Genomic DNA, 14,680 nt, shown 5'->3' with positions numbered 1-14,680 from the left:
CACTGAAAAGATGTGTGAGATATTTGGTGCGCGGAAAATGCGAGAAACCACAATACAAAACACCAGTTTTATTATAAATATCAAGAATCCACAGGGTGTTTATGGGCCGGCATATGCCTTTGGTCTTATTGGAAAGTAGATGATCTTCCCCTCTGTGTATTCTAAATATTTCTCCTGATTTTCAGGGTGCTATCCACACCAACCCTGGCTCTAAACCCAGTTACACTAAGGAGTTATAAAGTCTATGTTTTCTTCTAGGAAGTCTGCGTTATCAAGAGGAGTTTGGAGAGGGGGTAACGCTCATGGCTGAATGTCAGGCATCATCTAGGGGGTTACATTTTAGGATGTAACTCCTTCTAGAAGCAGCTGCCTACTCTCCAGCTCTGTAAGATTTCTGTTCCGAAATTCTCCACTATAGAGAGGAGAAAAAAAGGGAGGGAGAGGGAGGGTGCAGGTCTGAGAAGTCTTTCATTCCGGAGCGCCTGACCCGCCAGGAGCCTGCACCATGGCCCAGTAGCGTCCCTTATTCTCCATGAGCTGCTGGTGGGTTCCTGCCTCACAGATGATGCCTCCTTCTAGAAAGAGGATTTGGTCAGCCTGCTCCACCGAGCTGAGACGCTGGGTGATGAGAAGCACGGACCGAGAGCACCGCTCGGGGCTTTCATACAGGAGCTGCTCCACCTGAGAAAAGACATGGACTCTGTCAGAGCTGGGCACCTCTCCCAGCCCGGGCAGACATCTGTGTTTCCAGAGCTGAGACAGACCTCACCAGGATCACTGCCGCCTCTGCCAACAACCCCAAGGAGATCGAAGATTCTCTTTCTGAGTGTTTCTCTGTGAAATCTTTGATTTATTAAGGACTGTGTACAGGAGGTGGCAACAGTGGCATAAAAGTAAGCATCCTATGGTGAAACCCATAAGAAAAGAGTGAAGGGTATTGAATAGTCCCTCCTCTGCACCTATGGACTGGGAATTTTTATATTCTGTTTTAAGGAAATATAACTTAGTGGCGAAGAGCATGAGCATTCAAGTCAAGTGGACTTGAATTTGGGTCCAGGCTCTGCTACTCAACAGCTGGATGAGTGAGCAGGTTATTTGATCTCTTTTAGCCTCCATATTATCATCTGTACAATGAGGGTAACAAACCAGCTCACAAGCATTCATGATGAAAACATGAGTGAGACAGTACATGTAAAGGGCCTAGTAGCATGTGTGGCACATAGTAAAAGCTCAATTAATGTTAATATTATTAGGATGGTCTCTTCCTTACGTTTGGCTTCAGAGATTCAGAGTCTGTAGACAGTCTCTTTTAAATGGTTCTAGGCATCTTGGGGAGTAACCGATGGGAACTGAGAATTGCAAGCACTGGTCTGGATAATTATGATGTTAGGATGACTAACATAGGATGAGTGAAGGAAGGAAGATTGGGTGGGAGATAGGCACTAAGAAGATGATTCTCTCACCCGTAACTGGCTGTCTGCATCCAGGGCACTGGTGGCGTCATCCAGGATGAGTACATGTGGATTCCGGATCAATGCCCGAGCCAAGGCCACTGCCTGTCGCTGACCACCTGATAGCTGGCTCCCAGTCTCGCCTACCTCTGCAGAGACAAGACAAGGGGCGAGCTGGACAACCACATGTGTACCCCCGTGCACACACACACAGAGCAAGGACTGATGGATGCAGCTGGATAGGGATGGTTCTGGGAAAGTGAATGGAGTTCTGAGGATGTGAGGATGAAGGAGCCACAGGAACAAGATCTTACAACTTCAAATTGATGTCAGTGGGGCAGGAGGAACTGATGATTAAAGGCAAGACTATTGGGGTTTCAGGAAAGGTAAAGATGTCTGGGTGGTGATACAAGTGGGAGAGCACCTGTGTCGTAGCCCTGAGGGAGTTCAGAGATGAAACTATGGGCTCCAGACTTCTTTGCAGCCGCTATGACTTTCTCCATAGTTGGCTTCTGGATCAGGCCATAGGTAATATTTTCTTGAAAACTTCTTCCAAATAGCAATGGCTCTTGTCCCACTGCAGCCACCTGGGATGAAATATGATGAAAAGTCATAGAACAAGGAACACAGGAGTATGGCTGTCTAGAGACTGAAGACTCAGTCTTTATTGAGAGCATATCACAAAATCACACACTCTCTCTGCTGACCACACCCCCATCTCCACCCAAGGTTTCCTACGATTCCCTAACCCTTCCTTTAGAGTGCTCAGTGAGAGTGCTCAGTGAGAACGCTCTTTTTACTTGGTGCTACCCACCCCCACCCCCATGCCACCTCTTGCTCACCCGTTGGTGCAGGTAGTGGTGTTCATACTGGGGAAGGGGCTTCCCATCCAGCAGCAGCCGCCCCCCTGTGGGCTGGTACAGATTTTGCAGCAGGGCAGCCACTGTGCTCTTCCCAGATCCATTGGGCCCCACCAGCGCCGTCACCTCACCAGGACGTAGGGTGAACGTCAGCCCCTGGAGGCCAGAGGATCACACAGTAAGAGGCAGACTAAGGCCCCTAACCTTGAGACTGGCATTGTCTCATTACCCAGCATGATGTCTTACCCCAGAGAAGAAAGGAGAAAAATAGGTAAACAGAGCAACTCCTACCCTCCCTCATGCACAGACTTCTGTTCCTCAGGAATGAGACCTCCCCAAGGAGTAGAGATGGAAGATGAGGCAAAGACAAGAGCAAAGACTAAAGACCACTGTGCCACACTTGATATCAGATACCATGAGAAAACAGAAAAATCACATTCCAAATCACAAAGGGAAAGAAAAGGAAAGATGGAAGACTGGAGACATTGATTTTGCTTCAGCAATTCCTCAGGATGCGAGAGTCTTTTCCCTAGAGCCTCCTCTCCCACTCTCCTTGGAAATCCAAACTGGTTCTTGAGTTTGGAGCAGTTTTATGGAATAGATGATGCTCCTCTTTGCCTTTGAAGGGTTAGGAAGGATCTACCTGTACCTGGTGGTAAGCAGGCTGAAGGCAGGAAGAAAATTTAGGATGGTAGAGTTGAGAGTGAGGTTGGTGGAGTGCAAGGATTGGTAGGTTGTACCTGCAACACGGGGACATCTGGACGGTTTGGGTAGGCGAAGGAGACATCTTGGAACTGGACAAGGCCCTCCAAGTTTAAGGAAGTCAACACACCACTGGCTGGGCAGCAAGGGATCCGGTCCAGGTATTCAAATATTTTCTCTGAGGAGCCCACAGCCTTCTGTACCCTGGGATAGGTGGAGAGCAGTACCTGGAGGGGAGGTATGAATAGTGAGGTGGGGCAGGGAGACCTAATCTGCTTGCCAGGGTTATGTGATGTGAGAAGGGTAAAGAATGGAAGGAAAGTGGCCAAGATGGTGATGGGACGGGGTGGGAAAGGCAATAGAGAGACTGGAAGGACCTCACCTCAACAGCTGTGGTGAACTGGATCTGGTAGAGAACAAATGTGACAAGGTTCCCACTGCTTATGGCCCCACTTGTCACCAGCTGACCACCGACGTATAGGATTCCCACCTTCAGCAGCATTCCTGAGATCTGTGGAGAGTCCACAGGAAAAAAGAGATTGTGGTAGAAAAATCTAGAATGGGCACAAAGAACCAGAATCGTTAGCATTAAGGACATATAAAGTCCCTTTCCCCCAAGTAACAGCAGTAGGCTCAATAGGTAGACAGAAAGAATGAACCATAGCGACCCCATGGAGTCTTACTCAATTACACATGATAGAAGTCATCATGATCATCATCACCATCCCCATTATCGCCTTGTTTGGGGAGCATTTTGCTCTTCACAAAAGGCTTTCATGAATCTAATGTCATCAATATTCATATCAAGATCCCTATAAACAAAGTTATATCACTCTCATTTTTTTAAACGAGGAAACAGTCTCAGAGAAGGCAAGTTACTAGCCCATGGTCACAGCGCTAGTAAATGGTGGCATCAAGCCAGGAACTTCTGATTCTTGGTCTAGTTCTCTTTCAATTCCATCACAGAGGCCCCTCATTCTTGGCTTCTGCTAGTCTCATGGCTACGACTAGCACATCCACACAGTCCCAGCATGAAGCGGGCCCAGGTGTAGGAACTTATGGCTCCCTGAGAGGCAAAGGAAGGCCCTAGAACTGGACGACATGGCATCTCCCTAAAAAGGAGGTTGGGTGGACTTTGTGTACCATAGTGGAAGGAAGCCATCCAGCATGGCTAAAAAAGAGGGAGGGGGTTAGGAACACTGAGTAGGGTAATTGAGCCTCAGGATGCTAGGATGAGAACACTGAACCACCCATTGCCCAGTGGAGGAGTGTGCAGCAGGGTCACGGGAAAGGGAACGGAATTGAGGCATCTCAGGGACAAGGGAATAGGCATTCATCTCCAGGTGCTCACACTGGTGGTCCAGAGGTTGACTGCATAGGCCAAGGCCTCCTTCTGGTTCAGTGTCTTCATTTCCTGCAGCTTTTGCCTAAACTTCTGGGCCTCACCCTCTTCGTTGGCAAAGCTCCGGACTGTAGGCATAGCCGACAGAACCTCAATGGCCACCTGGCTGGACTCTGCCAGAGACTTCTGCACCTGTGCTGCCAGCGTCTGTGGAGACATGGACAAGAGATGTCACAAAGGGTTGACAAACCAAAGGGACACTAGTACCTGAGTTACCTGAATGGAGACTAAAGGTGGAAAGAGGCAGAGGGACAGGAGAAAAGAGAAAGAAACACAGTTATCCCCCCTGGATACTAAAGCAATACAGACGAGAGGAAAATGACTCAGAAGGGCCATAGGGGATCATATTCTTGAGACTGGTGATCATATTCTTAAAGATAGATTGTGGCCAGAAGAGAAGACAGAGAATATGAAGATCAACATTGAGCAATCCTACAAAGGTGGAGAATCAGTGAGGGTGCCAGGAAAGAAATATAAGAGGATCTGAGTCCTCCAAGTCTGGGAGATGAGAGTCTGTGTAAGTTGAGGCGACTCCCTGGACATACCTGCTGCCATTTTCCCAGCTTCTTAGGCAGAAGGAAAAGCAGAGGCAGGGCGACCAGGGTGACCATGGTGAGAGACGGTGACCCCCAGAGCATGAGCCCCAAGAGACACAGCCCTCGCACCAGGTACCACAGCAATAGGCTCAGCTGGTCACTCAGAGACTCACTCAGGGTGGACGTGTCCTCTGTTACCCGAGATGTGATGGCACCTGCCGGGTTCAGGACAAGAGAGCGGAGTGAGTGAGAGGCAGAGTGATGGGAGGGACTAGCAATGAGCCTGGCTGCCAGGGGGAGGGGTGTCGACGTGGTGTTCTAAAGAGGCTGGGGAAAACAAGGTTAGGGCTATAGGGAGGTTTGGCGATCTCAGTGCAGGGAGAAGGAGTGTTAGAGAGGAAAAGCGTGGCCAAAGACCTTCAATTTAATTGTAAAGAAACTGATGCCCATGTGAATTTCCGTTTCTCTGACAGATTTCTGTTCCTTAAAAAACCTGTATATCCCATGCTGTACACATAGACAGGAAGAGTTTAAGCTGGTGATATAACAGAGCTGGAGAAAAACAGAGGGTGCTAATATAAAGCAGTGCAGGAAACTGTACTGAGCACTGAACTGAGAATCAAGAGACGGGTTCCATCCCCAGGTTCGTCTCTTATCCATATGTGACCATGCAAGTTTCAGCATTGAGGGTCTAGGCCTCAGTTTCCCTCTCTGTAAAATGAGGCAGTTGGACTCTGTGATCTCAAAATTTCCAGGCTTGAAATTCTGTAGTTTCTATCTAAATACACATATAGGGATACATTTATGGAAAAATCTTGGATGGAAAAACTAGGGCTTTTTGAAGGTAAAGAGTGTCATATTTTGCCCTTGAGGTATAACAAGAATAAGCAATGACAATGTTCATATGTGAGAGAGAGGGATCAAGGTTATAAGTAAAGAAGATGTATGGGGATATTAAGAGTACATATATGGATGTGTAATGAAAGAGATTCACGAGAAACCTGTTTGGGTCTGTTGGAAAAACTCTGTTTCCTGGCGCAGGACAGCCCGAAACACCTCTCCGTGCAAGTGGCTGTGCACGCGGCCCATGGTGCTGTTGTAGATCCCATCACCCAGGAACTCCAGCACTGCACTAGAGAGAGACAGAGAAGGAGGGTCAGGGTGTGTTCAGGGGACAGACAGAAGGTCCCAGGTATCCCTGAGAAGTGCACTTTGGACAGCAGCCCGAACTTCCAACTCCCTTTTTTTCAGAGTCCCCCCTTCTCAGCCTTCCATCTTTAGTGCCCAGACCTGGCTATGGTGAGAATGGACATGAGAGCTATGTTTTGAGTGAAGGCAGCGGCTGACCCATCTTGTAGAATCCGGCCGGTGAGGCGGCCAGTGAAGAATGGAATGGCCATCTCCCCTGGGGAAGGAGAGGAGAGAGAGAGGTCAGTCACTAATATCAAGTCTGAGCAGGTCAGCTCCAGCCAGACTGGCCTCAACCCACCCCTCTTTCACCCTTCACCATTATCCCGGAGGTCAGTGGCAGAAAGAGCACACTGAGGACACAACCCTGCACCTGAACAGGCCGCCCTGGAACTCACGACGCTGTGGCCCCGCCAGACCTTTAGGAGTTTAATTAGGAGATCATAGGGTGTGTGCCCCAGAGGAAAGGACTTGCCCAAGGTGGCCAGTGAAGCCACGCCTGCGGCAGCACTGGAGTCCACGACTCCTGACTCCCACCCAGTCCGGGGCTCTTTCGTCTACACTGGAGTGGTCTTCTCAAGACACGAGCTCGGTCGCCTTCGCCCGATCCACATTTCCCAGAATGCATACTAATCTCTCTCACTGACCATTGCTGTTGATTCCTGCCGAGTCCCCTAGCGTCCTCTCTGTCCCCGTGCGCCCCCCTTACCAAGACAGGAGAAGACCAACAGGACGAGAACCGGCGGGAGGCGGCGTATCTCTGAGCCCAGGCAGCCCAGAAGCCGACGCACCGCGTCTCCAGAACCCCCGTGATCTCCTGGCACCCAAAGTCTCCTGAGATTGTGCCACAGGGCGGCTGCGGGCAGTGCTGCTGCGTAGCTGAGGACGAAGGCGTCGAAGCGACTTCCCCAGTGCAGTAGCCTGGTGCTGCCGGCGTCCCTGGGGACTCTCCAGGAGGCGAGCTCTCGGAACAAGGCAAGTCCTGGCAGGGCCAAGCCCAGCGCCGCCGCCAGCGGCTCCAAAGCAGCCAGCCATCCTTGGACTCCTGCGCTTTCGCTCTTGGAGCCAACGGTGGCCCTGAGGACCGTGCGGGCCCCCAGCCACAGCACAGCCCAACGGCTCAGGCCCACCGCCCAGACCCGGAGCAGCGGCAGCGCGTTGGGCACCAGCAGGGAGAATATTCTGGGCAGCGCCGGCCGGAGCAGGACCCAGTCGGCGAGAAGCAGCAGCGTTGTGCCCAGCCACGCGAGGGAAGCTCGGGAGAGGCAGAGGCACCCGCAGGGAGCGGGGGACCGTGAGCCGGCCATTGGCACGCGGGCGCTGTCGGGCGTCGCGCCCGGGCCTGGGACTCCGCCGTCCCCGCTGGGCCGGAGTCTCCGGGTGCGGTTCGAGTCGGTGCCCGAGCGGGCGCCGGGACCGGCGGCTGGGGGAGGGAGGAAGGGCGGGCCGGGGCGGAGCTCTCGGAAAGTCCCAGGAACCGGCTGAGCCCGTCCGCGCTAGCAGGTTTAGTGGAAAGAGAAAACGAAAGCGGTCCCCGGCTCGCTAGATCCGCCCCCTTCCGAACACGGCCGGCCCAGATGATTTGGGGAAAGGGCTTAAGGAAATCAGATCTGAGGTTCTGGGGAGCAGCCCCGGTGCTCCATCTTTGTCCATCACGCACAGCCGTCCCTCCTCCTTTCCTTGCTTCCTCTGGCAGGATCCGCTTGTCGGGACTTTCTCACCCCAGCCTCAGGGCGGGACTCTTGCGTCACCTGTCTCCGGGCAGATCGGCCGCACAAAGGTTAGCGCTCGGAAGCGCGGCCTCGGGAGAGGACCCAGGCGCCCCCTGGCGGGCGTGGTGAAGGGGCGGGGCTGTAGGCTGCGCGCAGCGCGCTGTCCCAGGTCGGAAACCAGTGCCCCAGGCAGCGAGGAGCGCGGCGCCGGGATGCTGCGGGCGGGAGGACCAACCGGGGACTTACCCCGGGCCGGAGAAGTCCACACTGGGGTAATGAGCTGGGCTTGAGGGTTAGCAGAGGGGTGGAGGAAGTAGAGCGATGGGGGACGGTGGAAGCGCCGAGGAGTGAATGCGGAGACTAAGGAGAGTGAGGAGATGATAGCTTGTAGCAGCCAGTGCTTGCACCCCACAATGATATAGGGCATCTGTATTCTGAAGGGGATCATCTAGGGGTCCGCGAAGGGACTGGGCACTCGAGGGTAGTGGAGAAGGGGGTGCTTTGGCTCTTAGCTGGAAACGTCAAGGGGAAGCTGTTCTAAAGCGCTTTCGCTTTCACTCTGAACTGGAGAGAGGGGCTGCTCTGAACTGGGAGGGGGGTTGGAGAAGGTGCAAAGAGATAAGAAAATGGTGCCCTGGGTGAAGTAGGACAACACCTGGGGGAGGGAAGTATGGGCGCTGATCGCAAAGGGACACCTCATCACACAGACTTTTGATAAACTGGTCCCTGAGTAACTCATAGCCCAGCACTGATCATGGGTGTTCCATGTGAGCTGATGGTGCCCTTCTCTGGCTTGGCCCAGGAATGCGCCTGCATGGCCCAGGTGCTGCCATGCTCCCTTCCCTGTGTCTTCCCTACCCACTCCCACATGCCTGCTGGGGACTTTGTCCAGACTGGGTGCCTGGAGATGTGGCAGCCTAAAGCTGGCTACCTTCTGCTCCCAGACTACTGCTGCCACTCTTGGCTTGGGGCAGCTTTGTTATAGAGGAATGACCTCTAGGACGGGGTTGTCCCTGCTCTCTGGCCCTCTACTCATGGGAAATCAGCATGTCAGAAAGCATCGTCAGGGCAGTATCCCCAGGCGCCAGACTAACTGACAAGTGGTGAGCAAGATAGCGGTAAAACCACTAATATGTTAGAAAATCTCCCCTCACTGCCAGATGAACAGTGGCAAGTAGGAAGTAGAAGTCCAAACAAGGGATGGCAGTTAGACTTGGGTTTTGTCCCAGTCTGCTATTAATTCTGTGTGACCTTGGATGAATCACTTGCCTTCTCTATGACTCGGTTTCCTCATTTGAGCCAAGTATCTTTAAGGCTCTTTCCAACTCAACAGGAGTAGAGAAAGTGTAGCTTTATCCTCCTTCACTCTTGCTTAATTCTTTTCTTGACCTGAAAAAGTCAGCTCAGACTCTCCAATCAACTCCCTCTTCCCTTGGCTGCTGGGATATCTATTTACCTCTTGATCAGAAATCCTTAAGTGAAACTTTTATTGTAAACCATCACATGTGCTCCCTGCTGCTTCCCTCCTTCCTTGACATGTGGCCATGCTAACCACTTACCCCTCCATGTTTTTCTCCATTGTTCAGTAAACTGAAAAAGCTTGCTTCTGATTAAGTGGGGGGCGGGGGGGGATTTAGGGCCAAAAAAAGACCTGAGCTGTTTCCCAAGGTCACAGTAACTTGCTCTGTGTCAGGTCTGTACTGCATTTGCACATACAACAAGCACATGTGGTAGAGGTAATTCACTTGTGGGGCTGCCTCACTGAAGCTTGGAAGTACCCCCTGAGCCCTTCCCTCAAAGGGAGCGCTTATGCCCCTAGGAGCTTCATCCCCAACTCTCTCCCTACAGTGGAAAGGATTCCACGTAGGAAGGTTGGAACTTAGGGATGTGGTTCTTTCTGTGTCGTACCACGGCCAGGCTATGACATTCCCTTGCAGCTGAGAGAGGCAATAGAGAAAATGGGAAGATGGAAGAAAAAATCCTGTAAAGTGGGAATCAGCTCTGGCCTGAATTATTGAATGCCCTTGAGCCAGTTACCTCTCCTCTTTAGGAATGTTTCCTCATCTGTAACATGAGGGGATCAAGGCTCTGCCTGCTCTGACATTCCATCTTCTGTGTCTCTGCAGACAACCATCATGGCAGTAGAGTTTGATGGGGGCGTTGTGGTGGGTTCTGATTCCCGGGTGTCTGCGGGGTAAGTATCAGTGAACGTATCTGCTTTGGGAAGGAAGCTAGTGGCCCTAAATATGTGTTTTTCTTACCTATTCATGAAGAGACTAGTGAACTGGATCTTTGGAGAAATGGAGTTAACCTTTCAGAAAGGCCAGTATAATAAGATATTGGGTGGGTGCTCAGGTCTCTGATTTCATGGAGGAGCATGTGGGGCCTGAATGCTTATGTGGCCTGTCCCTGGAAGGAATAGAGTCTAAGAAGGGGATAGGAGATGGAGATTTGAGGGGCCCTCTTTAGATAGAAAAGATGATTCTGCCAAGCAGATATTCTGGTTTCTCATCTTTCACACGTTGAACTAATTTTGAGTCTTTCTCCCTCCTGGCCAATTGCCTCACATGCAAAATGACCATATGAGATTAGATCAATATTACTTACTTTATGTTCCATGAAACACATAACTTCCTCAAGATGGTTAATAGCAAAGAAAAATTGATAAAAGGAGCATTATTCTTAACTTAGTATTTTTTATTATAAAATCTAAGCCTGAAAGTAAGTCTAATTCTGATTATTACTTGCAGTGTTTCATTTATTTGAGACGATTTTTATGCTCCCTGCTTTAATCCAAGCATTGAATTTCATGCACTATGTGGCTGTCCTCTTGTCAAATAAGTTTGAGAAACACCGGACGATTAACCTCAAAAATTTCTGCAACTCTAACGTTGATGACTGTTGACTCCTTTCCGACAGAGAGGCAGTGGTGAACCGAGTGTTTGACAAGCTGTCCCCCCTGCACCAACGTATCTACTGTGCCCTCTCTGGTTCAGCTGCTGACGCCCAGGCTGTGGCCGACATGGCCGCCTACCAGCTGGAGCTCCATGGGTATGAAGCTCGAAGCTCTCGGGTCCTCACTCCACACCTGCTAGAGCTCCCGCAGGCAGTGAACCCCCGTACCGTGTCCTGTTGCAGGAGCACTGTCTTGTTTGAGCTCTTGCTTTTGTTAGCTTTCAACTGGCACTTGAATCTCTCTAAGCTGGTTTCTGCATCCGTAAAGTGGAGATAATAGTACCTACCCTACCTCGCCAGATGGTTGTTTTGAGAAGCAAATGACATATGCGAAGGCAGTTTGAAAACTTTAAATCACTATCCTAATGTAAATAATGAGGAAGAAAAGGATGATGTTGCCCACCAAAATATCAGACGGTTACTGTATGAAAAACCAAGGTCTTGGGGTGGAAGTAAAGCTTATCTGCTATTACCCACGTGGGCAGGGCCCTTGCAGCCAAGAGAGAGTTATGCCATTGGGGGGTGAATGGGTGGGACAGAGTAAAGGAGGGGAACAATTGAAATCTTGTTACTGGTTGGTGGCGTGAGACTCTGGCTCCCCTGTACATGTGGGAGGGGAGCCAGAGTTTGAACCATTGCAGCTATAGGTTTCAAGTGTCACTTGGCAGGAATGATGGAAATGGCACAGGAGGATGGAACCTCAGGAAATTATATTGACCCCTATTCCTAACATTTCCTGCAGGATGGAACTGGAAGAACCTCCGCTTGTTCTGGCTGCTGCCAACGTGGTGAGGAATATCACCTACAAATATCGGGAGGATCTGTCTGCACATCTCATGGTAGCTGGCTGGGACCAACGTGAAGGGGGCCAGGCGAGTCTTCCCCAATGCACTCCCTCCCTTGAGGTTCCCCACTCTCCTGTAGAGGGACATGGAGGTCATATGTCATTCTAGCAATGAGTTCCAAAGACATTGCCTCTGAAAGCGTAGTACGGTCTCAACCAATGGGGGTATGAGATATTGGGGCTTCATTGCAGAGTGCAGAGACCACCTGCTTGTCTCAGTAGGAAGGAGAAGACTGATGCTTCTATAGTCTGACCTGAGGATGCCTCCCTCAGGTATACGGAACCCTGGGAGGAATGCTGACTCGACAGCCCTTTGCCATTGGTGGCTCTGGCAGCACCTATATCTACGGTTATGTGGACGCAGCATATAAACCAGGCATGTCCCCTGAGGAGTGCAGGCGCTTCACCACGGATGGTAACTAACCAAGTGGAAGGGTACCTGGGAGGGTTTTTAAACATGGGAAGGAAGGAGAATATGAAGAACAGGAAGAGGAATACATGGGTGACCATTTAATTTAATGTCCAAAGGACAACACTTTTGAGAGTGAAAGGGGGCAGAATAAATGCTTACCTAAATGGGACTTCAGAACAAAAGGCATAAACCAGGACTGTTCTGAGTACACCAAATTAAGGTACATGGTTACCATAAGAACCGGCAGTGTGCTGGAGCTGGCTTGGGCCAGCTCATGAGAGCCAATTGTTAAATAATCAAGGGTTTGTGACCTGCTTGTTAAGCTATTTATAACTTGAAATTGATCATGGTGGGAGTATTGAGACCATAGACATCGGGAGATGCTACATATGAAGGCTTTTATTTTTTTAAGTTGGTTTACCAGCACACCACTAAATGTGCCTTTCTAGGAGATGGGTTTTGAGGTCTGAATGTGGTAGTAGGCATATGGACAGGAGGGAAAGGAAAAGATTTTTGAAGCTAAGCCATTCTCTCTCTCTCTCTCCCCAACTTGAAACCCTCTGCAGCTATCGCTCTGGCCATGAGCCGGGATGGCTCTAGTGGGGGTGTCATCTACTTGGTCACTATTACAGCTGCTGGTGTGGACCATCGAGTAATCTTGGGCAATGAGCTGCCGAAATTCTATGACGAGTGAATCTTCTTCAAACTTCCCTCCCTTATTTTATAATAAACTTTCTGGGAACAGAACCTGGTACTATCAGTGGGAAATGGGTACTCAGGGAGATGAAGCTTAGCGGAGGGGGCTTCCTCCCTCCCAGATACCAGCACACCCTTTTTATTCCTTTGTTCTCAGGTCTGAAACATCTTTCTCAGAAGGAGGAGTGGGTAGTATACTAGAAAGAGCCCTATACATGACAGGTCATCATGTACGGAGTGATTCAGAAATATTAGAAACAATAGAAATTCTCATTCTGATGCCCAAGGGATGAGGGTGCAAGTGAGGAGCTGAGATTCATTCCCTCAAAGTTAAGACTGATAGGTAGATAAGACAGCTACCCACGTGAGAATTAGCTAAGAGCACCAGCAAACTCATGTGAGAAAATTCCTTTAATAATGCATTCGTTCACATTAGAGATCAATACATGATAAATGCTTAAATATTTTGGGAGCATTTGTGAATTTCAAAGAATAATAACAATAACCAAAGAAAGCTACATTTATTGAGCCAGGCATTGGCTAAACGCTTATGAACTTTCTCTCTTAGAACCCAAACAAACAAAAAACCTTATATAGGTACTATTACTGCTTCTATTTAAAGACAGATGGAGACTTAGAAAGAGCAAGTCACTTGATCAAAGTCAAAGCAAGTTCAAAAGCTGAGATCTGGGATTTAGTTTTACCATATGCCCTTACTTTACCATTATATAAACTTTCCACTCCCTCAAGCTTCGTATATCATCTCCTCCTTGAAATCTGCAAGAATTAGCCCAGCACGTTAATTGACACTTAGGAAGTGGGTATCAGATGCCTGAGTAACAGTATTAAACAAGCTGAATTCTGGTCCTATCTTTGCCATGTACTTCCTGAGTGACAGGAAAATTATTCCCCTTCTGTGAGCCCTCATTTCCTCTTCTGTCAAATGAAGGTATTGAGTGACTTCTAAGATGGTTTACAGTTCTGACATTCAATGCCATTTTGCTAATAAGTGAGCAGTTAAGAGGCATATTTAACAGAAATACTAGTAGGCTCCCCAGGAAGCTTCTGACTGCTTTTCTTTCTGGATCTCAAGCTAAACATACAACTTCAAAGTACCTTAAAACAATCCTATGCCTTTGGGAGTGTGTGTTTGGTTTGGGGGGAAAAAAATCTAAAATTACTAGAGCCCTGAGTTCTTTCTAGGCTTGATATTTAATTTATTTTAAAGTTTAAAATAATAGTTTAAGAGCCTGTCTCTCCCACTGATCACAATGAGAAATTCTAGAGAGTAGACAAGAACAAGTACTAGAGGATTCTGAAAAGTAAAGAACAGCAGGTGGGTTGTGAAGAGAGTCAAAACTGGGAGAGGCAACCCTCCTGGGGGTGGTTATCAATTTGTTTTCCTCTTTCTTCTCAGGGCTTTGCCCCGAAGTCAGGCCTGCGATGCTGAGCTGCACAGCCAGCTAAATCTCCAAGAAAAAAACCATCTTTCCCTTGATGAGAGAAACTGAGAAAAGGGGCCCCTGTGGGTGAGACAGTGTAGGGGAATTTCCCTAATGAGAGCGTGAAGAAGGGGATTCTCTAATTCTAGGTATGAACCCTCTTGAGTAGCTGTTACCTCTGAGCTGCGCATGCGTGTGACACGCCCAGAACAGCACAGCAATGACTTTTAGAACCGAACTAAGATTTAAACCTTTTAAAATTAAAACGCTATCTTTTTTTTTAACTGGACAAAGAATTGTGTCCTTATGTCTCTCGTTCCAAAAAGGGTTTGTAGCAGCTTACAGGGACAGGCACAATTTAAAAAGAAGGAGAAGAAGAAATCAGGGCAAAGAGAAAATAAAGTTAAGAAAATAAGTGAAGCCGAGGGGTAAAACAAATACACAACATGAATTAAAAAAAAAATGGTGCGCTAGAGCTGT

General features: G+C 49.2%; 2 protein-coding genes across 2 annotated transcripts; one reads left to right on the top strand and one right to left on the bottom strand.

Moving 5' to 3' along the window:
- Positions 1–48: 48 nt before the first annotated feature.
- On the bottom strand, positions 49–7,616 carry TAP1 (transporter 1, ATP binding cassette subfamily B member). Its single transcript, XM_058554658.1, has 11 exons — positions 6,849–7,616; positions 6,242–6,356; positions 5,953–6,083; positions 4,961–5,166; positions 4,365–4,562; positions 3,396–3,524; positions 3,052–3,240; positions 2,294–2,467; positions 1,876–2,038; positions 1,464–1,600; positions 49–681 (listed from the first exon to the last, which is right to left on the bottom strand). Exons 1-11 carry the CDS (start codon positions 7,444–7,446, stop codon positions 469–471), a joined length of 2,253 nt encoding a protein of 750 aa, XP_058410641.1. The 5' UTR covers positions 7,447–7,616; the 3' UTR covers positions 49–468.
- A 361-nt stretch (positions 7,617–7,977) lies between these two features.
- On the top strand, positions 7,978–12,809 carry PSMB9 (proteasome 20S subunit beta 9). The gene is made up of 6 exons (XM_058554673.1): positions 7,978–8,123; positions 9,978–10,045; positions 10,771–10,902; positions 11,549–11,678; positions 11,924–12,065; positions 12,629–12,809. Exons 1-6 carry the CDS (start codon positions 8,064–8,066, stop codon positions 12,754–12,756), a joined length of 660 nt encoding a protein of 219 aa, XP_058410656.1. The 5' UTR covers positions 7,978–8,063; the 3' UTR covers positions 12,757–12,809.
- Positions 12,810–14,680: the final 1,871 nt, after the last annotated feature.

The sequence above is a fragment of the Diceros bicornis genome, chromosome 14 (genome assembly GCF_020826845.1).
Source record: "Diceros bicornis minor isolate mBicDic1 chromosome 14, mDicBic1.mat.cur, whole genome shotgun sequence".
Taxonomy (NCBI): domain Eukaryota; kingdom Metazoa; phylum Chordata; class Mammalia; order Perissodactyla; family Rhinocerotidae; genus Diceros; species Diceros bicornis.
Note: the sequence above shows the minus strand (reverse complement) of the source record. Positions and strands in the feature narration are given on the sequence as shown.